Below are 27,404 nucleotides of genomic sequence, written 5' to 3' on the forward strand. Positions count from 1 at the left end.
ACAAAAATTACCAGGGGAGCACTTACTGCCACCTATTTTGGAGGCAGTATGGGCTCCTGCATTAACCAGGCACTAATCAGTTTGTGCACGATAATGTAGCTGCACTAACTGGTTAGTGCAGGAATACCCAGTCTCGTAAGGTCCTCTTGCAATTTTTCACAATCCTCTTCTGATTTAACAACTGGGCATCCAAATAGTAGATGACATTTAATGTGAGCAAGTGCAAAGTGATGCATGTATAAAAGAGGAACTCAATAGCTACATGATGCAAGGTTCCACAGTAGGAGTCACCACCCAGGAAAAAGATCTAGGTGTCATCATTGATGATAAGCCTGAACCCTTTGTTCAGTGTGCAGCGGCAGCTAAGAAAGCAAATAGAATGTTAGAAGTTATTAGGAAAGGAATGGAAAACAAAACTGAGAATGTTATAATGCTTTTGTATCACTCCGTGGGATGACCACACCTCAAAGACTGTGTGTAATTCTGGTCACCGCATCTCAAAACAAATATAGCAGAATTAGAAAAGGTACAGAGAAGGGCCACGACAATGGTAAAGGGGATGGGATGACTTCCCAATGAGGAAAGGCCAAAGTGGCTAGGGTTCTTCAGCTTGGAGAAGAGAGGGCTGAGGGGAGATATGGTAGAGGTCTATAAAATACTGAGTGGAGTGGAACAGCTAGACTTGAATCACTTGTTTATTGTTTCCAAAAATACAAGGACTAGGGAGCACACAAAGAAGCTACTAAGTAGTACATTTTTAACAAATTGGAGAAAATATTTCTTCACTCAACGTGTACTTAAACTCTGGAATTCATTGCTAGAGAAAGTGGTAAACGCAGTTAGCTTAACAGGAGAATCCATTGCTTATTTTTAGGATAAACAGCATAAAATCTGCTTTACTGTTCTGGGATCTTGCCAGATACTTGTGACCTAGATTGGCCACTGTTGGAAACAGGATACTGGGCTTGATGGACCTTCGTTCTGTCTCAGTATGGCAACATTTATGTTCTTATGTTCTTACCTTCTTTATAGCTCTCTGTCCTCCTCTTTTGAGACTGGAACTTGAGAATCTACTCCTCTGGCAACAATACTATGCCCTTATACATAGTAAACATAGTAGATGACGGCAGAAAAAGACCTGCATGGTCCATCCAGTCTGCCCAAGAAGATAAATTCATATGTGCTACTTTTTTATTTGTACTGTCCTCTTCAGTGCACAGACCGTATAAGTCTGCCCAGCACTATCCCCGCCTCCCAACTACCAGTCCCGCCTCCCACCACCAGCTCTGGCACAGACTGTATAAGTCTGCCCAGCACTATCCCTGCCTCCCACCACCGGCTCTGGCACAGACCGTACAAGTCTGCCCAGCACTATCCCCGCCGCCCAACCACCAGCCCCGGCACAGACAGTATAAGTCTGCCCAGCACTAGTCCCGCCTCCCAACCACCAGCTCTGCCACCCATTCTAGGCTAAGCTCCTGAGGATCCCTTCCTTCTGCACAGGATTCCTTTATGTTTATCCCATGCATGTTTGAATTCCGTTACCGTTTTCATCTCCACCACCTCCCGCGGGAGGGCATTACAAGCATCCACCACCCTCTCCGTGAAAAAATACTTCCCGACATTCTTCTTGAGTCTGCCCCCCTTTAATCTCATTTCATGCCCTCTCGTTCTACCGCCTTCCCATCTCCGGAAAAGGTTTGTTTGCGGATTAATACCTTTCAAATATTTGAACATCTGTATCATATCATCCCTGCTTCTTCTTTCCTCCAGGGTATACATGTTCAGGTCCGCAAGTCTCTCCTCATACGTCTTGTAACGCAAATCTCATACCATCCTCGTAGCTTTTCTTTGCACCACTTCAATTCTTTTTACATCCTTAGCAAGATACGGCCTCCAAAACTGAACACAATACTCCAGGTGGGGCCTCACCAGCGACTTGTACAGGGGCATCAACACCTCTTTTCTTCTGCTGGTCACACCTTTCTCTATACAGCCTAGTAACCTTCTAGCTACGGCCACCGCCTTGTCACACTGTTTCATCGCCTTCAGGTCCTCAGATACTATGACCCCAAGATCCCTCTCCCCATCCGTACCTAGCAGACTCTCACTGCCTAACACATACGACTCTCTTGGATTTCTACTCCCTAAGTGCATCACTTTGCATTTCTTGGCATTGAATTTTATGGGTGTCAAAGTGCATCCCCAAGAGGGGCATAATCGAACAGAAACGCCTATCTCCATGGGCGTTTATCTCCGAGAACGGGTCCGTGAAGGGGCGGAGTGAACCGTATGTTCAAAAAAAAATAGACGCCCATGTTTTATTCGCCAAGGTGTGAGCTGGGCGTTTTTGCTTTTCACCGATAATGGAAAATGAAATCGCCCAGCTCAAAAACGAATAAATCCAAGGCATTTGTTCGTGGGAGGGGCCAGGATTCATAGTGCACTGGTCCCCCTCACATGCCAGGACACCAACCGGGCACCCTAGGGGGCACTTTTACAAAACAAAAAAAAAAGGTAAAAGAGCTCCCAGGTGCATAGCACCCTTCCCTTGGGTGTTGAGCCCCCCAAATCCCCCTCAAAACCCACTGCCCACAAGTCTACACCATTACTATAGCCCTAAGAGGTGAAGGGGGGCACCTACATGTGGGTACAGTGGGTTTGGGGGGGTTGGACGACTAGTAGCATTAAGCAGCACAATTGTAACAGGTAGGGGGGGGATGGGCCTGGGTGCACCTGCCTGACGTCCACTGCACCCCCTAACAACTGCTCCAGGGACCTGCATACTGCTGCTTGGGAGGAGGGTATGACATTTGAGGGTGAAAGTAAAAAGTTGTGAAACATCATTTTTTTGTGGTGGGAGGGGGTTAGTGACCACTGGGGGAGTCAGGGGAGGTCATCCCCGACTCCCTCTGGGGGTCATCTGGTCATTTAGGGCACTTTTTGGGGCCTTATTCGTGAAAAAACAGGGTCCAGGAAAAGTGCCCTAAATTCTAGCTACAAACGCATCCATTATCGGCGAAAGGCGCCCATCTCTGTTCGGGTGATAACCACGCCCCAGTTCCGCCTTCACCACGCCTCCGACACGTCCCCGTCAACTTTGTCCGCATCCGCGACGGAGTGCAGTTGAAAGCGTCCAAAGTTCGGCTTTCGATTATACCGCTTTATTTGTTTTTGTGAGAAAAACGCCCATCTCCCGATTTAGGTCGGAACTTGGGCGTTTTTCTCGTTCGATTATAAGCTGGCAAGTACTCCAGGCTCTATAACAGGAATGACTCTTGGCAAAATTCACCATCCAGCCTAGCTGCTGAAGATAACCGATCACCTAGTCAGATGTGGATGCACCTGTATGCTCTGCTTCCTGAGGAAGCCACCCTACTACTGTGACCTTGGAAATAATGTTCCCTCTAAGCTATGCAGGAGTCCTCTAACCACATTGCTTCCAGTGGGGGTGGCGTTTCTATATTGTATTTTTAACTAGTAGGAACATGTGGGTCCTTTGGAGTCCTGCAGAACTTGTCCCCCACTATTGAAAATGTGATATTGAAACAGCACCCACACTAGCAGGTGTATAGGTGGAAGACTCCCACACAGCTTAGAAAGAACATTGCCTGGAAAAGGTGCAAGGCACTATTGTAAAGCCAAAGAGCATGGCCCGGAACTGAAAACACTCCCCCAGGATACAAAAGTACAGAAACCATGGGTGCAGACCTCTGTTGGCAATGCGGAAATAAGCCAAATTAATACAAATGTTAATAATAATAATAATAATAATAATAATAATGTGGAAATAAGCCTCTCAGACATTCAAGGATGTTAGGAACTCACCCAATTTGACCAAGGCTACCATAGAGTTCAGTGAGTCTCTATCCTGAACTGGGGAACCCACAAGGCAGTGTTGACTGCAGGATAGGCTGAAAGACTCCCCATTTCTTTGGCACCATGAAGTAGATGGAGTAACACCCTTGACCCTACATCTGCTGGGATATAAGCTCCACTGTCCCCAGGTCGATTGCATTTATTTATTTGTTGCATTTGTATCCCACATTTTCCCACCTATTTGCAGGCTCAATGTGGCTTACATAGTACCATGATGGCGAACGCCAATTCTGGTATGAGAAATACAGAGTGGTAGTTGCGCTAAAGTACATGAGTTACAGAGTGAATTAGGTGGTTAGGAGAGAAATTAAGTGTCCTGGTCTGGTAGCAAGTGTCGTCGTGTTGTATGATTCAGGTGTTTAGGTTGGATCATTATGGTATGCCTTCTTGAATAAATTGGTCTTTAGTGATTTCCGAAAGATTGTTATGTCATGCGTTGTAGAGTGTCTTGAACTGCCCACTTTTTTCAGAGGGGACCTGCAGTGACCACCACCAAAACCACCTCACCGAGCGCTGGGGTCCTCGAACCAAAGCTTGGGGTTAGGAAACCAAGCACTTGGATCATCTGGGGGTATGGGTTGTACATATCAGTACTATCTGTGCCATCTGCTGGAGGTAGAGAATACTGAGGTTCACCAGTCTGCACCAGCCCTTATACCAGTGATGTCCCTGGTTTAAATCAGTATCTCTACGTCCATCTGCTACTCGAGAAGGTACACAACACTCTCAGCTACACTGGTGTGGCAGAATGAAAAGGAATGTTGAGTTTAATTATCAATATTTTGGGTAGAGTCTGCAGGCTAGGGGTCCGAAAGTTAATTTGGGGGAAAGGAGTGTAAGGCTGAAGGTTTGCCTATGGTCTTTCCGCACATTGATCTTCAGCTCCTTACAGTCATATAAATCCACCTCTAGCCTTCCACCTGTCCCCTGACATACCTGAGAGGGTTGTGTCACATCTTTAGCAGAGCCAGCATAACAGGTGAGCCAGCTCAGGGTGTGCTACATGAAGGGCACCAAAATGTCCTGCTGCTCATGTCACTGCTTCAGAACCCCCCACAGCCCAGTGTTATGTTTTTTTTTTAATGGAGCCAGCGGGAGGGGGGAGAAAAGGAGGGACCTGGCACCCACCAGGTTTACACTTGCTCACGAAGAGCCCTCAACCCCAGGTACTCAACAAAGCCTAAGTAGATAGGCGTGGAGACCAAGCCAGAGCTGCTGCGTGTGACCACACACCTGCTAGATAGAGAGAATACTGAGGATTTCCTGGTAGCACATGACCACATATAGAGAGGCAAAAGATTGCTCTCTATCTCCACCTGCTGGTAGATGGACACATCCCACCAGTCTATGGATTGATCTGCTTGATATGGAATCTCTCTCTCCCCCCCCCCCCCCCCCCCAGTATACCTTTAAATGTTTCCCTCTCAAAGGTCAATGGCAGCAGCAGTGATGTACTTTCACAGAAAGTGGCCAGTCCCAGAATCTTCCCTCTGCTGTGTCCTACCCATGCAGAAACAGGAAGGTATGTCAGATGCTCAGGACACGGCAGAGGGAAGACTCCAGGGCCAGCCACAGGCTGTATATGTTAATCACTGCTGCTGTTGCTGGAGACCTTGAGACGAAAATAAACATTTTAAGGTACACTGTGGCGGTGGGGGTTTGAGAGAGAGGGGATTATACTGGACCCAGGGAGAAGGGAGGAAGAACAGAGATGCTACACAATAGGAGAGAGAGAGAGAGAACCAATGACAGGAGGGTGAGGAGGAGGTCCCCAATGCAGAGGTGGGGTGGGATGGGGAGGCACTGATGGGGGGACACCAGAGCATAGGTTGGCTCATGGTACTACAACCCCATGAGCTGGCAGTGCTCTTTTATACCCATCTTTCCCCTCCCCCTTTTGTCATGCTGATTTCTTTTTCTTGTGCTGATGCTCAAAGGTTAGAGTCTTCACTGTATTGTGAAATTAGCACTAAAAAAATGTTGTGGCATGCTCAAACTATTGAGCATGCAAATTAATGCTGCGTTAATATTGCAGCAGTAATCTGCAGCTCAGTGCTAAACTTTCAACTATCCTGTCAGTGCCTGAACAGTGATTGGTTCAGACATTGACAGGAAAGTTGACATTTAAAAAAAAAACACAAGCATGCCATGGCATGCATCAGCCCCTTACCCCCTTACACCTCTTCCTGCCATCCCAAGCATACCCCTGGTGTCTAGTGGCTCCCACCTTACCCCCACATACTCAACCCCCTTTCCCTAATTAAAAAAAAAGCCCTGGTGGGCTAGTGGTCCCCCTCCATCCCACTCCCTACACACAAGTTCCTTGGTAGCCTAGTAGTCCCCCCCACACACACACACACATTACCAAAAAAATTCCCTGGTGGTCTAGTGAGACCCCCTCCACCCCACCCACACAGTGCATCCTAGGATACACTCGGCAGGGCTTGTTTATCATATAAGAGAGCATGGGGGTTTCAGGTACTTATGGCAATGGAGGGTTAAGCGACTTGCCCAGATTTCTGTAACTACAAAGAGGTTTATATAGGGTTAAAAGACTTGTCCAGAGTCACAAGGAGCTGCAGTGGAAATCGAACCCGGTGCCCTAGAATCAAGGTCTGCTGCACTAACCACTAAGCTACTCCGCCATTGTCACATCTCTTTTCAGTTTTATCCCACCATCTTTCCACTTCCCTTAGCTCCTGCCACCCTATCAGATCATTCTTCATTTTACTAACTTCAGCCGGTTGAGCTTGGTACAACTTTGCTTTTTTTTTTTTTTAATTGTTTTTAAATGAAACCATACTATCCGATGATCACTGGTGCTCAGGTGGACATTAACCTGGACATTACACACACTGTACGCTGCCCCCCCCCCGCTTATGGGACTTTTGTTTGTTTTGTTTTCACAGCTCTGTAAATGCCAGACAATAATGCAGGGCGCAGATCCAACACAGAGGGAAATATTTGAAAAGACATCAGTACATTTCCATAGGCCAGTTGTTTGCACCGTACATTTCACCCAGTGTAAGTAAAAGACCTTCAAGGGCTGTAACTGGGGGCCCTTCTGAGCAGCGGGCTGGCAGGCTGCCATGGTGTGGGGAGGAGGGGTTGTTTGACCTTCAGCCCGACTGAGCTCAGCTGTGGAGGCGGCACCCTCGCTGAGGGGCTGGTCCGGAATGTAATCCCAGCCTCGCTTCTCATTGGTTGTGGCACGGCCACCACCCCCTTCCTACCCGGACCTGCCTCCTCCACTCCCTCTCCATTCATAGTGCTGTCAACGGCTCAGGAGCTGCCAAAAATGGCAAACCCGGAGTTGCAGAAGTGCCCAAGCAGCATCCTGTGTCTCTTTGACGTGGATGGCACCCTTACTCCAGCCCGACAGGTATTGCCCCTCCTCAACCCCCTCCCCCTCCCCAATACCTCTATATGTCCATACTATGCAGCAGCAGCAGCAGCAGCGGATCCCCTAGAAGAGATTTCCAATTAAGTAGCTTAAAGGCGGATTCGGGGGTGGGGGGCTTTTCTACTGTTGAATTGCTTAAATTACCCTTGTGTATCCTGCTTTCTTTGGCTGTTTCTTGGTCTCTTTTCGGTTTCCTTATCTGGGCTTGCAGACAGTTTCCCTGCCCTGCCCCTTTGCCACTGGTTGATCAGTCTCCAAGCTGGTTTTTCACTTTTGCTCGCCTCTCTAACCGCAGCTGCAGCAGTGTTTGGACAATGGCAGAGGGACAGATAGACAACCCAGCAGCCGAGTAAGAGAGAAGGGGCAGGAGATAGTGGATTTTCACAAGAAATAACTTTGATGGGGAAGATGATGGGAAGGTAATACGAATCTTTTACCTTATCCCTTAATACAGGTGAAATCATTAAGCAGTAGTCTGTACAGGGGGCAGGTTGGATAGCATTCTTAGCCCCCTCAATCTAAGATGGGGGAGAAAAAGCGGATCTAACATTTGGGGCTAGCAAGGAGAAATGAGCAATTGAAATGGGGCTGCGTTTTCAGAGGCTTTGCTGTTTTAGGCCTGGGAGCTCCTGCTTTCCTGGAACTGGTCTTGGCTGGCCAGTGCGCCAGTTTGAGAGTGTCCCACTGAGGAAATACATATCTACTCCCATGACATTGGGCTCTGTCAGGATCCTGAGGTGTGCCTTTAATGTGCTCTAATAAGAATTCGGCATTTGATCTCCATACTCCAGTACAAGGGTCAGGGCCGGTCAAACCCAGTAAGCGAGGTAAGCACTGCAGGGGGGCGCCTGCCTTCAACAGCGCCGCTGAGGTGCTGCACCGCCATACCGCACTGCCCCTGGGGGTTTAAATCTTTTACTTACCTCCGTCCCAGTGGCCGCGTCATTTCAAAGCCCTGCCCGTCTCTAGCCTTCCCTCCCTTTGTGAATTCGTTCCCGCAGAGTCCCGCCTTCTGACGTCATTTCCTCGAGGGCGGGACTCTGAGGGAACGAACTCACGAAGGGAGGGAAGGCTAGAGACGGGCAGGGCTTTGAAATGACGCGGCCGCTGGGACGGAGGTAAATTAAAAAAGACTTAAACCAAGCAGGGTGGCAAGAAGAAAAAGGGGGATGTTGGGGGGAGAAGAGGGTGGGCAAGTGGCCATAAATGGGAGGGGGATGGGGGCGAAGAAGAATCGCTGGACAGGGGCAGGGTGGGAGAAAAGAGAAAGGAGAAGTTGGGGGGGGGGTGCCAACTGATAGTCTGCAGGGGGGCGCCAGAGACCCTAGGACCGGCCCTGACAAGGGTGGGCACAGTAGATCTTACTGGTGTTTGCATATAGTCACCAAAAATTGCAGGTTTTTGATACCTGGTGGGTGGCTCTTATCATAGACCACTCTACTCTTTTGCTTTAGCAGGATTTCTGTATTTTTAATTGGGGTGAGGGGGAGCTGGGTTTAATCTCATATCTGTGGCCAGATGATCAAGGGTGGAAGGAAATGATGTACCAAGACTTTCCAATGTACTGTAAAACGTGGTTTTAATAAATCAAGTCCCAGACATGTTAACTCAACACAGTCTGTGTTTTGGCTCTACTGTGTTGAGTTTACACGTCTGGGACTTGATTTATTAAAACCATGTTTTACAGTACATTGAAATGTCTTGATGCATCATTTCCTTCCACCCTTACGTTTGGCACATCAGCCAAATAAATAAATACAATACAGTGGTCATCTGGTCACAGATATGAGATTAAGCCTGGCTCCCCCTCCTATGGAAGACTCTTGGTTTTCTCTTTGGGATTTGGACCTTTATTTATTTGGCTCACATCTTTTTCAGTTGTAGCTCAAGGTGAGCTCCATTCAGGTACAGTGGGGTTCTGTCTCTGGGGGACTTACAGTCTGAGTTTGTACATCAGCTGACTGACGCCCAAAGAGCCACAGTGGGATTTGAACCCTGGCTTCCCTAGGTCTCAGCCCCACAGGCTACAAAAGATTTGTCTACAATGCTGGAGGAAAAGCAGGAAGCATAAGGGGAATGAGGTGCCTAAAGAAGCTCTCAGATAGGGCACCAGTCCCCCATTATTGCAAAGACCAAGGGAGCAGCAGATTTAAGGTGAGGATGGATACACATTTGTAATTCTCAGTATCCTTGTGTTGCAAACATGACAGCGTGTCTGCGGAGGGAAGCCATGGAGCTGTGCCAGGACCTGCTGCAGTGCCTCCCTCACCTTTCCTCTACATTCCCTGTCTGCCAAGGCTCCTGCTCTCTGAGATTCACATTCAGGAAACCTCACTGACATAAAACAGTCTGTGTCTGTGTCACTAAAGGAATACAGAGAACACAAAAGAAAATAATTACAGGCAAAGAGAAGACAATTTCAGGAATCTCCAGCTGCCCACTTTTGTCCCTGTCTCTGATTAGGTTTCTTATTTTGTTGCTGTGCTGCCGTTTCTCCTCTTCCTACCAAATTTTTTTTTTTCTTGTTCATTCTTTTGTGGGAAGTCTTTGGGTTTTCTCTGCTAGTTTTGGGAGGTATGTATCTCTAATGCCTTTGTATTTGCACAGTGCAATAAGAAATGCATTTGTGTTTCTGTTTCTTCACCATTGCATTGCATGCAGACTCTGGCTTCACGGGGTCTCCAGTTCAATTTTTGTCTGCATCTTTCTGTTTGTAGTCTCTGTGGTCACTTATTCTGTTTTTGGTGAGGCTCTATCTGTGCTGTACTTTGCATGTGTGACTAAGATGGGGGATTTGAAGCAGTCCAGTCTTCAGCTGCTCACTGGTATTCTAGTATCTGCTGGGCTGCGTTTTCATAGGTAGAGGTTTTGCTGTTTTAGGCCTGGGAGTTGGAAGAATTTTGGTGGTGTAATATTTTCAGGGCTTCATGTTTCTTCACATAGTGTCTGGCAGGGCAGGGAGTTTATGTCACTGTTCCTGAGGTGAGACCAGCATTTGAATATTCTTTCTGTGTTGCATACTAAAAGGAGAGAATTGGGTTTGCCCTGCACTCATTCTTGGGAGAGTTTGTTTAAGCAGAATGTTTGTTCACAGAACTAGAGGAGCAGGCTGGTCAGATGGTGTTTGACCTGCTCTGGGATTAGGATCTGGCATGAATCTTAATCTGTAACTACTTAAGAATTTTCCCCCTATTTATGTATCTCCTCCCAACCCCCACCTCACAGGTTGAAGAGTAGTGGGGGAGAGGGGATCTGTCACTGTACCTTTCTGTGGTACAATTTTTGCCACACTCCAGAACAATAGCATTGGCAGATGGCAAATTTTGGGTGGGCACAATTTATTTCTCTCTTCCCTGCTTGCGCCCTCCTGTTCTCCCCCCTCCCATCTCAACTTAAAATACTTAACAATTAAATGCCTTAGCTGGCAGGGATCCCCATGCCCTGCCTGTTGAAGACATCAAAAGCCTGCCAGAACTCCCTCCAGACAACCACAGCAGTCAGCAGCAGCTGTCCCAGCCACTGACAAGAGACACTCCATGCATGCTTAGTTCTCTCTTATGAACTGAGCGCTTGCAAAAAGTGAGCAAGTGCCAGCATGGATGATGCCACTGACTGCACGGTTGGCTGAGGGGGCTTATGGCAGGCTTTGGATGCCTTCAGCTGATGGGGCTTGGGGATCCCTGCCAGCTACACAAACAGTGTACCACTGCTGGGAGGTCCTGAGCTGAAAGTGGATGGGCTGGGCCCAGGCCATCCTGACCCACCTGTGGTTACGCCTCTGCTCCAGAAGAGAAACACTCCAAAGTGCAGGATCTTAAGGTAGTTGTCCCAGTGAGATTAGCCTCCCTGTCCTAGAAGTATGATCCCGCTTTTGTGCGATTTCTCTTTCTCTTTATGTTCTAGAAGAAAATATACTGTATTTTTAAACCAATGATCTTTTTTTTTGGGGGGGGTGGAGGGTTACTGCCTTCCAGCTTTAAAACTACAGCAGTTATTTGTTTTCATTTTGTTTCCTTATCCCTTCTTTATTGGACATAACTTAATACATTTCTTGATTAGCTTTTTTCAGATCGGAAGAAGGGCAACCTTCGAAAGCTAATCAAGAAATGTATTAAGTTATGTCCAATAAAAAAGGTATCATCTTATTTCCTTTTCCATGTTTTATTTTGTTTGATTTCTATTGATAACCTTTAAGAGTGGACTAACACGGCTACCACACCTCTCTACTTATCCCTTTTGAATGAGCAAAGGGTTCATGACAACCCCATGCTGGTGGCTGAAGTTTGAAGGGGTTCTTTACCCAGAGACCAGAGACATGAGCACTGTTCTTTGTCAGAAGGACTCACAGCTGTCCTCCTGTGGGTGGAGGGGTCCTGATTTAGAAAGGGATAGTAGCATATGATCTCCACCATGGAGGTTTGATAACAGGAAGAGACATGAGCCTATCTGGCTCATTATCTGGACTGAAGCCAGTGGGTGGAGTTTGCTGCCATATTGGTCATAGCAAAACAATAGCAATTGCCATTAACAACAATAGCAAAGTTGTGAGGTTTTTATTATTTTATTAAACCTCCTAGGTTTTGCATTCTCTCTGGTAGGAGGGGATCGGGGGGGGGGGGGGGGGGGGTTGGGGAGTTTTTGAGGGGTCTGTGAAGGGGTGAAAGTTACATTCAAAATGTATTTGTCAGTGCTCCAGAGCTTGCTTTGTTATTTGCAATGTTGTATTGTGGATTTCAGTGGCGCACCTAGAGATCCACACTGAATTTCAGGCATATTCAATAATAACATGCGTAACTTAATTGGCTCAAACTAATTAGCATTTATAACAGCACAAGAAGTAATAATGAGCACTAATTGGCAAGAATTTGAATTTACACACACAACTCGCTAAGTGTATTCTGTAACGCAGTGCAGCTAACTTCTAACACGTGCAGGTAAAAAGGGGCTTGGTTATGGGGAAATGGACGTTCTAAAATTTACGCATGTAGTTATAGAATATGGCCCAGTGCGCCTAAATCTATGTGCCGGGATTTGTGCCATGTTTTCATTGATGTAAAAGGACGAGCGCAGTTTTAGGCACTGGAATATTAACTAAGTATTTTCTATATACTGTGTCTAAATCTAGGCATCACTTATAGAATACGCTTAGGCAGAAATGTTTTCCACTCAGATTTTTTAGGCGCTATATATAGAATCCCCCCCCCCCCCCCATATGCCTTTATTTTTGCTTATAATGACAATAAAGATATTTGTACATAAAAACAATAGCAGCTGTGACCACAAAAGAAGCCGGGGTGGGGTGGAACTCTTAACTTGTTCCCCAGCTCGGTGATGTGCTGCCCTGGGGTTACACAGCAATAAACCAAAGAGAGCCTCAGAAACCAAGTCACGGTCCTTTCTCTACCCGGCGTTGAATAAAAGCCTTGGAGCTGGTAACTCACCAAGCTGAGCCCCTGCAGCCGCCTTCTCTCCCTCCTACCCCCACCCCTCAAGGTGCTTGCCGCCTCCCCAGTCGCAGCCTGCTAGCATCCATCTCCCCTGCCACAGTGGTAGGGTGTCCCTATTACCAGCCCCTCGAAATGACACACCAATTATAGTTTAGAACTAATTACTATTCTAACCGATGAAAGGTTATTCCATTCCTCTGTGTAAATCCATATGCTGCACAAGCCGACAAGTTTCTATAACAGAGATTTAAAATAAATGCTACCAACAAGCATGCGGCAGCGTATAGTTTGTTTTGGTGTCACCAATATGATGGCTGTGGGGGGGGGGGGGGGGGGGGAGACTGCTTCAGCTTTTTGACGTCATGCAGTCTCTTGTCTTCATTAAACCACCTTGATCTCCACATTGTGTGCATACCCTGCTGCTAGCCCCATCAGACGGAAGACAACTTCCTGGAGGAGTAGCCTAGTGGTTAGTGCAGTGGACTTTGAGCCTGGGGAACTGAGTTTGATTCCCACTGCAGCTCCTTGTGACTCTGGGCAAGTCACTTAACCCTCCATTGCCCCTGGTACAAAATAAATACCTGAATTATGAAAACCGTTTTGAATGTATTTGCAAAACCCTCAGAAAGGCAGTATATCAAGTCCCATTTCCTTTTCCCTTTTATAGTACAGATCTGAGCAATCATGTGCAGCTCAATGTGGATTAAAAGCCCCCCCCCCCCCCCCCCCAATCCAGTCCCCATCTCCTCCTCAGGATTCTGGGACTGGAATGTAAAATGAACCTGCTTGGTGGATGCAGCAAAGTTAGCATGAGCCTGATGTAATGAGGTCTAATTAACTGTGGCAACCTCCAAGCACTGTTGTTCCATTACAGACCAGGCAGCAGCACAGCAAACCAGAGCAGTTCTACTACTACTACTACTACTATTTAGCATTTTTATAGCGCTACAAGGCGTACGCAGCGCTGCACAAACATAGAAGAAAGACAGTCCCTCCTCAAAGAGCTTACAATCTAATAGACAAAAATAAAGTAAGCAAATCAAATCAATTAATGTGTACAGGAAGGAGGAGAGGAGGGTAGGTGGAGGCGAGTGGTTACGAGTCAAAAGCAACGTTAAAGAGGTGGGCTTTCAAATCAAATCAGTAAGGCTCTCGCTTCAGTCCAATTTGTATTTCATAGCTGACGCTGTTTGTCAAAGCTCCTTCTCCTCAACCACTCCCGCCATCTTGCATCTTCGTGAAGCAGATGTTGCTCTAGATTTTGTATTTAATTTTTTATATGCTGCCTGCAAACCCAAAAGCTATCCAGGTACAGCAGGCATTTTTCTGTCTCTGTAGGGCTCACCACCTAAGTTTGTACCTGAGGTAATGAAGGATTAAATGACTTGCCCAAGGTCACAAGGAGCTGTAGTGGGCTCCCCTCATTCTCCACCCACTACTCTAACCATTAGGCTACTCCTCCACTCCAGGTATCACACTGAAACATGAAAAACAGATGTAATCCCACATTGTAATGGGGATTACTAATGCTGGTATGTAGAACTCTCCAAAGTCTCTGGGGAGGGTTTAAAACGTGAGAATCCAGCCCAGGGGATAAATTGCAGAGGAAAAGAGTTTGGGGGAGTGATTGTTAGTTGGGGAGGAGTTAGAGTTAATAAAAAGGATTTCAGTAGGGAACACAGGGTCTTTGGTTGCCTGTACCCTGCCAGTGACTGAATAAACCTGGGTTGAACTTAAGGAGTCATTGTTACCCCTAACAGTAGCAACTGAGAAGGAGTAAGATGCTCGGGGTGGGTAGTCAGAGCAGGGGAAGCCTGTTCAAGGCCAGGCTGCAGCTCTGAGAAGTGCATTGTTGGAAGTAGGGCAGCCAAAAGGAGAACTGGATTGGGATCAGGATTATTAGGAGCAGGCCTGGATTAATGATAGCCCAAAGGGATGGGTAAAGAACAGGTGGTGCTGTACATATGTAAATGCTGGCAGTTTGCAAAGTAAATCAAGTTTGGAAAGTGGTTGAGGTTGTGAGGTTGTAATACACAATCTTGAATGAGAAGGATTGCTAAGACAAGTTGATGACTATACAGATGGAGTTATAAAGGGCTGAACTGCCTGTTTCAGAAAGTTAGTAAAGTTGAGTTTTCATTAAAAAGAAAATATTTGCAGCATTGTGTGGTTCTTTGGAGCAGGAGTGAGGACGCTTGCTCCCCTGGACTGGCAGAATGCCCTCAAGAAGCCCCAGCGTTTAGGGTTACCATATGGCTCCAGAAAAAGGAGGATGGATTGAGCCAGCCGGGTTTTACTTCCATTGCTTTCAATGGAAAGCAATTGCTTTCAATGGAAGTAATTGAGCCAGCTGGGTTTTACTTCCATTGCTTTCAACCCGGCTGGCTCAATCCGTCCTCCTTTTTCTGGAGCCCTACCAGCGTTACTCCCCATTGCTTCCGGATCTCTATTCCAGCCAGTGTTGACACCAGTGACTGTGTGAGTTGGAGAAACTGAGTGGAGAGACCCATAGAAGTTTCTGTTTTGTGACCCAGGTCTAAAGCAGGTGGAGGGGGGGTGTCCAGACTTCCTGGAACTGAACTAGTGCTGGGAGTGAGACCCAGATTACTCAGAGATATAGCATCAACCTTTAGAGACAGGGCACTCAGAAGAGAAAATGGCAAAAGATGTTTTGTTTTTTTTAATCATAAGAGCCATCTTTTGAAAACAACTGACGTGCTAAACTCAGTGTAAATTAGCCCTCCCTGTACACAGTGAAAGTGTTTGTTCAATATTGAGAGAGTAAGAGCCCACTGCTGATTCCTATGTTTTTTGTTGAAAATATATATAAAAAATTATTTAAAAATATACATCATAGAAAAACATAAAGTCTAAACAGAGAAATAATCCCCTCAACCAGGCTGTGGAACAAACATATTGATATTTTAAAGCCTCCATTTGACACACTTAGAGTGAGGCAACATATAACATGTTTTATTTCCTGTGGCTGCATGGTATGAAACGTTAGCAGTTGATGTACAATTAAATAATTAGGATATTCTGATGTGATTCAGTACTTTGGGAGCAAGCTGTAATTCAGGTGGGGCTGAGTGTTTTCCTGGCAGCATTAAGTTGTTCCTTGTTAAGTTTGCAAACTGCCTTCCTCTTTCCTGAGGGCTTGCAGCCTGGGTGAACGCTGTGGCAACCGTACACAGGGTTGGGCTTGAATGAGTCGTCCTTCTCTCATACTAATCTGGGGTTTGCCCCTTCCCTTATACCTCCCCTCCCGCCTACTCTTGACAGAAGAACTTCCTCTGACCTTGAGAAGTATGGATATGGACTCTCCCCAAACTTGATCTAGTTTAAGGTGGCTGTTTGGGTGCTGGAATGCAATTAGTCCAGAGAATACTGCGGCTCAGTTGTGACTTCACTCTGTGATTCATCAGCACCTTTTCTTCTGCTACTGTTCTTGACATTACCACCTTTTACACCAGCCACAAGAGCAATCTTGTCTTGTCAAGAATTTTGGTGATCTCTCAGTCAGACGGTTGTATCCGCTGAAACACAGCCCGTGTCGGGTCAAGTGTGTCAGTGCATCTTTTCTAGCAATAAAGGTGACGGTACTCAGATGCTAGGCCACCCTTCAAGGGTGGGGTGATCACTGAGGGACCCACCCCACAATAGCTAGGCCCCCTGCAACCAGTCACAGAATCTATGACAAGGCAGAATTGGTGTGTAGAGCCTGAACTTGTTCATTAAAACTTGGGGTCCATGGGTCAATTTTAGCAGACAATGGAAAAGGTGTCGGTACTCAGTACCCCCTCAAACAAAGCCCTGCTGGTACCTTCAATAAAGTATTCTAAGCAACATTCCCTGCGTTGGTTGATCTTTGTGTCAACTTCTACTTCACCTTGGTTGGACTGGCTTTTCCATAGAGATCCTCTCCTCGTTTGCTGCTTTGTCGTTAGCGGCATGGGCAGTTTAGGGGTGTGCCTAGAACTTATATGGGTATTAGAATTCAAGCAGTTAGGTGCAAGCATTTACATCAGCCATTGAGCTAGTGTAAGTGCTGACTCCTGAAGTTAGTCTAGTATTCTGTCATGTCAGCAATGTGTGAAAAACTACAGATAAAAGAATTTCAATGACAGGCTCATGGGGAAAGGGGAAGGGGGTGGGAGTGAGAAACAGGGAGGTGTGAACAGAAGGGGACAAAACAGTATAATTTTATGATTTATAAGGTGATGGGAAACTCAGATCTCTGTTAAAACCTCTTTTGCTGAGGCCAAAATTTCATCATCTTATCCTAAAAGGTCTTACACTCCTGGATTATTTTAAAGTTTTCTACAGGAATGTAAGGCTTTTGAAGTTAAGATGATGAAATATTTTGGTGTTCTCTCAGGCAGAGGGTTGTATCTGCTGAAACACAGACTGTGTTGGGTCAAGTGTGTCAGTGTGTTTTTGAGACTTGATATACTGCCTTTCTGTGGTTTTTGCAACTACATTCAAAGAGATTTGCATATTATATACAGGTACTTATCTATCCCCCCTTCAATCCGTTCAGAACTCTGCTGCGCGTCTTATCTTCCGCCTAGACCGATATGCTCATATCACCCCTCTCCTCAAGTCACTTCACTGGCTTCTGATCAGGTACCGCATACAGTTCAAGCTTCTCCTACTAACCTACAAATGCACTCAATCTGCAGCCCCTCACTACCTCTCTACCCTCATCTCCCCTTACGCTTCTACCTGTAACCTCTGCTCACAGGACAAATCCCTCCTCTCAGTACCCTTAAGGCTCCACCACCGCCAACTCCAGACTCCGCCCTTCCTGCCTCGCCTCACCCTATGCTTGGAATAAACTCCCTGAGCCCATACGCCAAGCCCCCTCCCTACCCATCTTCAAATCCTTGCTCAAAGCCCACCTCTTCAATGTCGCTTTCGGCACCTAACCATTGTACCTCTATCCAGGAAATCTAGACTGCCTCAATCTTGATTGACTGCACTTTTTGTCCTTTAGATTGTAAGCTCCTTTGAGCAGGGACTGTCCTTCTTTGTTAATTGTACAGCGCTACATAACCCTGGTAGTGCTTTAGAAATGTTAAATAGTAGTAGTAGTTAAGTGGCTTGCTTGGAGTCCCAAGGAGCTGTAGTGGGAATTGAACCCAGTTCCCCAGGATCAAAGTCTGCTACACTAGCCACTAGGCTACTCCTCCACTCCACATCAAAGCTCTGGGTTTCCAGTTGGCTTATAGACCATAAAATTATACTGCTTTGTTACCCTCTGATCACCCAACCATCTCTCTCTCTGTACCTCACTTCCATCTCCCCACCTTTACCTTTCCCTGTGACACTGTCATTGGAATGCTTTATAGTTCACTTATATACAGTACAGTCTCGATTGTCCAATGTAAATGGGACCAACCTGTTGTCAGATAAGTGAAAAGTTGGATAATACAGAAAAGACTGCATAGACTCCTCAAGCAAAGCATAAACAAAGGCACAGAGTTCCCGATTTTCATTATTAACAACACTATAGCACATTCTGCAGCATGATTGTAGCCCTAAAACATCATTACTGTATATCTGCTTATTCTAAAAAGAGTTTTAATAGAAATAAACGTGACAATGTCACCGGGGGTGGAGGAGTTTGATGGAAATGCTGGATGGTCAGATTAGCGAAGGTCGGAGACTGTACTGTATTCTGATATTGTCATCTGTTGCTCATTCCTAACCTGAGGAAGAAGGTTGCAGCCTTCAAAAGCTAATAAAAAATGTATTAAATTAGTCTAATAGAAAAAGGTATCATCTTATCTTGTTTTTTTGATTTGATTCATTTCTATCTATTACCTTAAAGTGGACTAAAACGGTAACCCTATTATTTTATCCAAGAGGTACTGAGGAAACGTACCCATCTTTTACATTCATCCCTGATAGTGTTAGTACAAATAAGGATCTTTTTCTTGAAGGACCAGAAGGGGGAGAACTGTGTTATTTTGCAGACTGTACATCTCCCTTTTAAAATTGCGCCTTCTTGCAGCTTTGGGATAGGGGAAATATCTCTGCATAGCTGTGGGTGAAGTCTTACAGCCAGTGTTGCCAGGTGGGCGGTTTTACCGCCCAATTGGGTGGTTTTCCGCGACCCGCCGCGGGAAATTTTTGCCCGCGGCGGGTTGAGGTTTTTTGGGCTGTTTTTGGGCTTCAGGGCGTTTTTTTTCGGCCGCGGGGGGGCGGGGTTAGTGACGTTTTTGGGCGGGGTTAGTGACGTTTTGGGCGGGGTTAGTGACGTGGGAGGCGGGGCCGATGACGGGGAGGCGGGGCCGGTGATGTGGGAGGCGGGGCCGGTGACGGCGGGGGCGGGGCCGGTGACGTGGGAGGCGGGGCCAGTGACGGCGGGGGCGGGGTTGATGACGGCGGGGGCGGGGGTGATGATGCGGGGGTGGGGGTGTCAGGGGCGGGGTTTGTGTTTGGGCGGGTTTCGGGCTGTTTTTTGGGCTGGATTGGGCTGGCAAAAAATTTTCCACCTGGCAACCCTGCTTACAGCACCAGATCATAAGCTTGGCTCTGATTGGCCTAAAAGCTCACAAGTAAAAGGGAAACTGCCTGCTCAAAAAACCATGGAATTAACCATGGTGGGGGTGGGGGGTAGCTGGAAATTTGTTGCAATGATCCTAGGGAGAAGAAAAAGGGACGTTGTCTCCAGAAAACAAGCAAACAGAAAAATTCTAGCAAAAATTCTGATTGTTCTTATACATTTGAAAGCTGCATTCAATCCAAGAGCATTTCTGCAGTGCCTCAGTAGAAGATCCAGTGCAAGTCTCTCTTGCTGTATCTTCATTTTATTTTTCAGGTTTGTTGCCAATGGGAAGGTAGATTAGGGCCAACATCCTGTTTTTAAATGTGGCCTGTAGACAGAATATGATTTTGCTGAGGTTGCAGAGAGGGGGCAGTGTGGGGGAGGGGAGCGATTCTTGCCTTCTCTCTTCCTCATGTCAGTCATGCAGGGGGAAGGCTTCAGCTTTCACCTTATGTCTCCCATATCATTGTGCAGTTCCTTCCTCCGCCACCGCAGAATATTCTACTCCTCTTGCACCTACCAGACATTTTGGTCCTTTGGAATTCACCTTCAGCCCTCTCTAAATTTAGCAGGGCAAACAAGTCATAAAAGCTACTTAGAGCAAAGAACTCCAGAGCCAAAGAGCAAAGGCATAAAAATAAAATGTGTCGCCTGATATGCTCCAAACACTGGTATATCTGTGTAATATAAACAGGAAAAACCCGCAGTTCTCCTTGTCATCATGGGTAAGTCACTTAACCCTCCTCTGCCTCAGGTATACATTTACCCCCCCTGTTTACTAAGCTATGCTAGCGGCTGCCGTGCACTAATAATAACACAGTGAATGGGCTGTGTCAGCATTGCCATGCGGCTTAGTAAACAGGGGGATTAGACTATAAACCCTCTGGGGACAGAGAAATACCTACTGTACCTCAATGTAATTCATCTTGAGCTTCTATTGAAAAAGCTGAGAGCAAAATCCAAACAAACTGGACAGCCTGGATATCAATGGGTTGTTTTCTGCTGTCCTCTCCTATGTTACTCTCAATGACCAAATCGCATTCCTAGACTATGAAATGGTTAACCAACAGAACCAGGTACAAAGCCATGAAAGCCAAAGTCAGGAGAGAGATGCAGCTGTGCAATATACAATCAAAGACCTTGAGACAGAGAAGTACACTGCTCAGAACTGCCATTCCCCCCCCCCCCCCTTTAACATATAAGTGTAAAACATTTCAGAAAGCCAGATCTACTTTTAGGATAAAATATTTTCTTTAATAGCAAAGCTGCCTTTAGATCCATTCAATCCTTTTGAGATTGAAAACACATTGGATTGGCATAGTCAAATGTACTTTTTATATGATTTAACTAGATTAAGAGTGATCTTAAAAATGCATAGAAACTTTCCTAAGTAAGTGAAAACTACACATATTTAACCATGTGAACATTTTTTAAGCAATATTGACTGAAATCTTTAGAAAGGAAAGGTGCAGGAGGTGGTGAAACTTTCACAAATATTGAAGATGCTTTTTGGGAGTTGTGGTTTGAATGCTAGTTGATGTACTTGCATTGTGTAAAACTGAATTCTCTGGAGGTTCTGATACCTTTCATTGGACTATCATGAAAATTATGCAGAAAGTTATAGTAACTGAGGTTCTGAAATCAAAAAGGTGCCTTCTTCAGATGAAGGAAGCGTGTCTACCCCTTGAATAAGCACTGAAGAGCAAAAATTAACACTGTAGGCAGTGTTAGATGTTGAGTGGTGATTTGATTAGCATTAGCTGGCAGAAGCTTAGTGTCAGGAATATCAGAAATGTGTCCTCATCAGAACTACTACTGGTGCTGGAAGGTTCCAGTGTCTTGATTTGGGTTGCTCACTTTATTTATTTTATAAACTTATTTAATTTTTTTTCAAACTCATACAATGATCTAACGCTCAGTTGGTTCTTTCGTGTGTCAGTCCATATTTCAGTATATAACAGTGAAGGGAGGTAGGGTCAGTCCTTTTAGAGTATAACAACAGATGGGTCTAGTATGAAATGGGCAAAACTTTGGGTCTGTGGGCTATACTGGAGGCCCAGTCAGGGTGGATCTCTGAGAGGGGTGATCCCAATATCCCTGGGACATCAGAGGAGCAGGGGGGAGAGGCCTGTTGATATCACTTTCAGCCACAGACTTATTCACTCTAGTAACGCATTTATCATCAATTTACATTTCTTGGTCAAGTAACCAAGATTGAAAGAGGTCTTAAGAAAAAAAGTATATACATGGAATATATTTTTTAAATAATAGTTACGTTGGTTAGGCGGCATCATATTCCTCTCTCTGATTTCTATACTGCTTTGCCGATTAGATTATTGCAATACCCTATGTTGTGGTCTTCCCTTAAAGCTTTACAGATGGTACAAAGCCCCTTTGTTAGATTATTGGCCCACCGTGGTCCGTGAGAGAATATGTTGCCTGTGTTAGCAGATCCACACTGACTTTGTTACCCAGAAGACTATAAAGATCTGTTGTTTGATTCATTGTGTTTTGCATGAGGAGAGTCCTACACTGTGATTTTGGCCACACTCGTAGATCTACTGAGACCAGTTTTCTTTGAATCCTTCCAGTTTGTCTGCTGAGGCTGGCCACTACTCAGAAAATGGCTCTCTCTGAGGCAGGGCTTCTGGAATGCTCTTCCTAGCTAGTTGAGAATGGGATTGAATTATTTGAGGTTCAATAAACAATTGAAAACATTATTATTTTCTCAAGCATTTGGGGGGCCTTTTTACTAAAGGGTTGCTGCGTGGCAACCCAGAAGTACCGCCGGCCCAATACAGCCGCTGGCAGTAGTTCAGTCTTGAGTGTGCGCCATTTCCGGCGCTACAGAAAATAATTCCATAATTTCTAGCGTGGTGCTAACCTGGTGGAAGCCCTTATCGCCACCTCAACAGGTGGCAGTAAGTGCTCCCCCCCTGCATGGCCACACGGTAAGAGTAATCTTACTGCATGTCCATGTCTTTTTTAGGGACTTTTACTTGCTGTGGTAAAAAGGGCCCTGGTGCACAGCAAAAACAGCCCCACCACTACCACAGGGCCCTTTTTACCGCAGCTTGGTAAAAGGACCCCCTTAGTGCTTTTTTGGAATTTATTTATTTATGATATTTATACCCCATATTATCCCAGACTGGCTTGGGCACAATGTGGCTTACAAGCAATAAACAGCATTGATTAATAAGGTTAAGTTAACAGTAAACATAGATTATTAAATCACACCAAAAGACGTGAAGGGGCATTTTCGAAAGAAACGTCTAAGTCGGAATTTGGATGTTTTACAAAGACGTCCAAATTCAGAGGCGGAGAGAAGGTCATTTAAAAAAAAAAAGATGGACGTCCATCTTTTGTTTTGAAAATACCATGGACGTCCCTGCATTTGGATGTCTTTGATTTTTGGCGATTTTCGAAACCACAGACATCCAAGTCTAAAATGTCCAAATGCAAGCCATTTGGATGTGGGAGGAGCCAGAATTTCTAGTACACTGGTCCCCCTGACATGCCGGGGCAACAATCGGGCACCCTAGGGGGCACTACAGTGGACTTCATAAAATGCTCCCAGGTACACAACTTCCTTACCTTACATAAGTACATAAGTAATGCCATACTGGGAAAAGACCAAGGGTCCATCGAGCCCAGCATCTTGTCCACGACAGCGGCCAATCCAGGCCAAGGGCACCTGGCAAGCTTCCCAAACGTACAAACATTCTATACATGTTATTCCTGGGATTTTGGAGTTTTCCAAGTCCGTTTAGTAGCGGTTTATGGACTTGTCCTTTAGGAAACCGTCCAACCCCTTTCTAAACTCTGCTAAGTTAACCGCCTTCACCACATTTTCCGGCAATGAATTCCAGAGTTTAATTACACGTTGGGTGAAGAAAAATTTTCTCCGATTTGTTTTAAATTTACTACACTGTAGTTTAATCGCATGCCCCCTAGTCCTAGTATTTTTGGAAAGCGTGAACAGACGCTTCACATCCACCTGTTCCACTCATTATTTTATATACCTCTATCATGTCTCCCCTCAGCCGTCTCTTCTCCATGCTGAATAGCCCTAGCCTCCTTAGTCTTTCTTCATAGGGAAGTTGTCCCATCCCCGCTATCATTTTAGTCGACCTTCGCTGCACCTTTTCCAATTCTACTATATCTTTCTTGAGATGCGGCGACCAGAATTGAGCGATACAACGGCATTATAACATCCTCACACCTGTTTTCCATAACTTTCCTAATAATACCCAACATTCTATTCGCTTTCCTAGCCGCAGCAGCACACTGAGCAGAAGGTTTCAGCGTGTTATCGACGACGACACCCAGATCCCTTTCTTGGTCCGTAACTCCTAATGTGGAACCTTGCATGATGTAGCTATAATTCGGGTTCTTTTTTCCCACATGCATCACCTTGCACTTGCTCACATTAAACATCATCTGCCATTTAGCCGCCCAGTCTCCCAGTCTCGTAAGGTCCTCTTGTAATTTTTCACAATCCTGTCGCGAGTTAACGACTTTGAATAACTTTATGTCATCAGCAAATTTAATTACCTCGCTAGTTACTCCCATCTCTAAATCATTTATAAATATATTAAAAAGCAGCGGTCCTAGCACAGACCCCTGAGGAACCCCACTAACTACCCTTCTCCATTATGAATACTGCCCATTTAACCCCACTGTTTCCTATCCTTCAACAAGTTTTTAATCCACAATATCCCTCCTATCCCATGACCCTCCAATTTCCTCTGTAGCCTTTCATGAGGTACCTTGTCAAACGCCTTTTGAAAATCCAGATACACAATATCAACCAGCTCCCCTTTGTCCACATGTTTGTTTACTCCTTCAAAGAATTGAAGTAAATTGGTCAGGCAAGATTTCCCCACACAAAAGCCGTGCTGACTCGGTCTCAGTAATCCATGTCCTCGGATGTGCTCTGTAATTTTGTTTTTAATAATTTCCTCTACCATTTTCCCCGGCACCGACGTCAGACTCACCGATCTATAATTTCCCGGATCTCCCCTGGAGCCTTTTTTAAAAATGGGCGTTACATTGGCCACCCTCCAATCTTCCGGTACCACGCTCGATTTTAAGGATAAGTTGCATATCACTAGCAGTAGCTCTGCAAGCTCATTTTTCAGTTCTATCAGTACTCTAGGATGAATACCATCCGGTCCAGGAGATTTGCTACTCTTCAGTTTGCCGAACTGCCCCATTACGTCCTCCAGGTTTACCGTGAAGTCAGTAAGTTTCTCCGACTCGTCCGCTTGAAATACCATTTCCGACACCGGTATCCCACCCAAATCTTCCTCGGTGAAGACCGAAGCAAAGAATTCATTCAGTCTCTCTGCTACGTCTTTGTCTTCCTTGATCGCCCCTTTTACCCCTCGGTCATCCAGCGGCCCAACCGATTCTTTTGCCGGCTTCCTGCTTTTAATATACCGAAAAAATGTTTTACTATGTTTTTTTGCCTCTAATGCTATCTTTTTTTCGTAATCCCTCTTGGCCTTCTTTATCTGCACCTTGCATTTGCTTTGACACTCCTTATGCTGCTTCTTGTTATTTTCAGACGGTTCCTTCTTCCATTTTCTGAAGGCGTTTCTTTTAGCCCTAATAGCTTCCTTCACCTCACTTTTCAACCAGGCCGGCTGTCTTTTGGAGTTCCATCTTTCTTTTCTAATTCGCGGAATATGTATGGCCTGGGCCTCCAGGATGGTATTTTTGAACAGCGTCCACGCCTGTTGTACAGTTTTTACTCTCTCAGTTGCCCCCCTAAGTTTTTTTTTTACCGTTCTTCTCACTTTATCATAGTCTCCTTTTTTAAAGTTAAATGCTAACGTATTTGACTTTCTGTGTACAGTTACTTCAAGGTCGATATCAAAACTGATCATATTATGGTCACTGTTATCAAGCGGCCCCAGTACCATAACGTCCCTCACCAGATCATGCGCTCCACTAAGGACCAAGTCTAGAATTTTTCCTTTTCTCGTCGGCTCCTGCACCAGTTGCTCCATAAAGCTGTCCTTGATTTCATCAAGGAATTGTATCTCTGTAGCGTGTCCCGATGTTACATTTACCCAGTCTATATTTGGATAATTGAAGTCACCCATTATTATCACATTGCCCATTTTGTTCGCGTCTCTGATTTCTTTTATCATTTCTGTGTCTACCTGCTCATCCTGGCGAGGCGGACGGTAGTACACTCCTATCACCGTTTTTTTCCCTTTTATACATGGAATTTCAACCCACAATGATTCAAAGGTGTGATTTGTGTCCTGCTGAATTGTGTGCTGAGCCCACAAAAAGGAACCCAAAACCCACCACCCCCAACTGTATACCACTACCATAGCCCTTACAGGTGAAGGGGGGCACCTATATGTGGGTACAGAGGGTTTCTGGTGGGTTTGGAGGGCTCACTGTTTCTTCCACAAATGTAACAGGTGGGGAGGGGGGTATGGGCCTGGGTCCACCTGTCTGAAGTGCACCTCACCTACTACGAAACTACTCCAGGGACCTGCATGCACTGTCATGGACCTGAGTATGACATTTGAGGCTGGCAATCAATATTTTTAATGATGTTTTATGAGGGTGGGAGGGGGTTAGTGACCACTAGGGGAGTAAGGGTAGGTCAAACCCGATTCCCTCCAGTGGTCATCTGGTCATTTCGAGCACCTTTTTGTGACTTATTCGTAATAAAAACAGGTCCGGGTGAAAAAGTCCAAGTTTTAGTCATGGACGTCTTTGCTTTTTTCCATTATGGCTCAAAGACATCCAAGTCTTAGGAACGCCCAAGTCCCGCCTCCACCACACCTCTGATACGCCCCCTTGAGATTTGGATGTCCTTGTGATGGACTTCCGTTAGAGACATCCAAAATTGTGTTTCGATTATACCGATTTGGATGTCTCTGAGAAATGGAAGTCCAAGTGCCAATTTATGTCAAAAGATGGACATCCATCTCTTTTGAAAATGAGCCTGATAGATGTAAGGTATTTATTTTACTATTGTTTTATTTATATGTGTTTATTTATAGTTACCATGTATATTAGAATGCTTTTTAATATGTGTTGCTTATCGACATGTTGTAGTCTGATAAAATTACTTTTTTATGAGATAAGTGAATGATAAAAACTGAATGAATGAATGTGTAAATGAAATTAGCCAAACAAATTCTATCTAAGGCATATACAACTCTGTTTTGCTCCTTGATGTTCCATCAGAGAATATTTAGAGGTGAAATCAATTCCACGGGTTCATTTTAAGATGCTAGATTAGCACAGGAGCAAACAGCTCGACCTGAATCAGTTTCTTTTGGGACAGCTTAGGTTTCCTCAGCCAATGAAAATCACACACTGTACACTCATCCAGAAGGAACTGACATGCTGTAGCATGATCTAGGTTATTCCATGGATGCAATGGTGTCACATTCCTAGTTATGATTCATATCCAAACAAACCAAGATGTTAATTACACAACCCTTCTAGAAATAGGTCAGATGTATTTCCTATTTATTTTAGGGAAATGTTACTGCAAACTCTACCATAGGGATTTTTTTTTCATATTCTTTCTATTGGCATTGCAACATCCCATGATAAATAATAATTAAATCTTACACATTGCTTCATTCTGATTACTTGCTCTCCACGATATTTTGACAAACACAAACCAAAGGAGACGAGCCACCCTATGTGAAGCCTACTCTGTCTGACCTTCTCTGTGATATTTTGTCAACAGTTTTGTAATTAATTTAACTCCACATCAGTGCTCTTAGGGGCCCTTTTACTAAGCCACGGTAAAAAGTGGCCTGCGCTAGTTTTGAAACGTGAAACTGGCATGCCTGGGCCAGTTTTTACTGTGGTGGGAAAAGGGCCTTTTTAAAAAATGGGGTAGTAAATAGCCGTGCGCTAATATTAAAATTAGTGAGTGGCTATTTACTGCCTGAGCCCTTACTGCCACCTATTTTATGCGGTAATCAGGAGGCACGCACAATGTGGCCATGCTGCCGATTACCATCAGGAGCACCCCGTGGTAGAAAATAGAAATTTTTTTTCTACCGCAGGAAACTGCATGCACCAACTTTGGAAGTACCACCAGGCATCCGCGCTACCCCAGCGGTAGGGTCGA

At 45.3% G+C, this 27,404-nt stretch overlaps 1 protein-coding gene across 1 annotated transcript in view; it reads left to right on the top strand.

Annotated features, from left to right (window-relative positions):
• The first annotated feature begins 7,177 nt into the window (after window positions 1-7,177).
• The window catches only part of PMM1 (phosphomannomutase 1), a 44,805-nt gene continuing 24,578 nt past the window's right edge, over window positions 7,178-27,404 (top strand). Inside the window, exon 1 of the mRNA XM_030207792.1 lies at window positions 7,178-7,261. Coding sequence (XP_030063652.1) covers window positions 7,178-7,261 — 84 coding nt within the window. The remainder of the gene's footprint in view (window positions 7,262-27,404) is intronic.

Source organism: Microcaecilia unicolor, chromosome 1 (assembly GCF_901765095.1).
Source record: "Microcaecilia unicolor chromosome 1, aMicUni1.1, whole genome shotgun sequence".
Classification (NCBI taxonomy): Eukaryota; Metazoa; Chordata; class Amphibia; order Gymnophiona; family Siphonopidae; genus Microcaecilia; species Microcaecilia unicolor.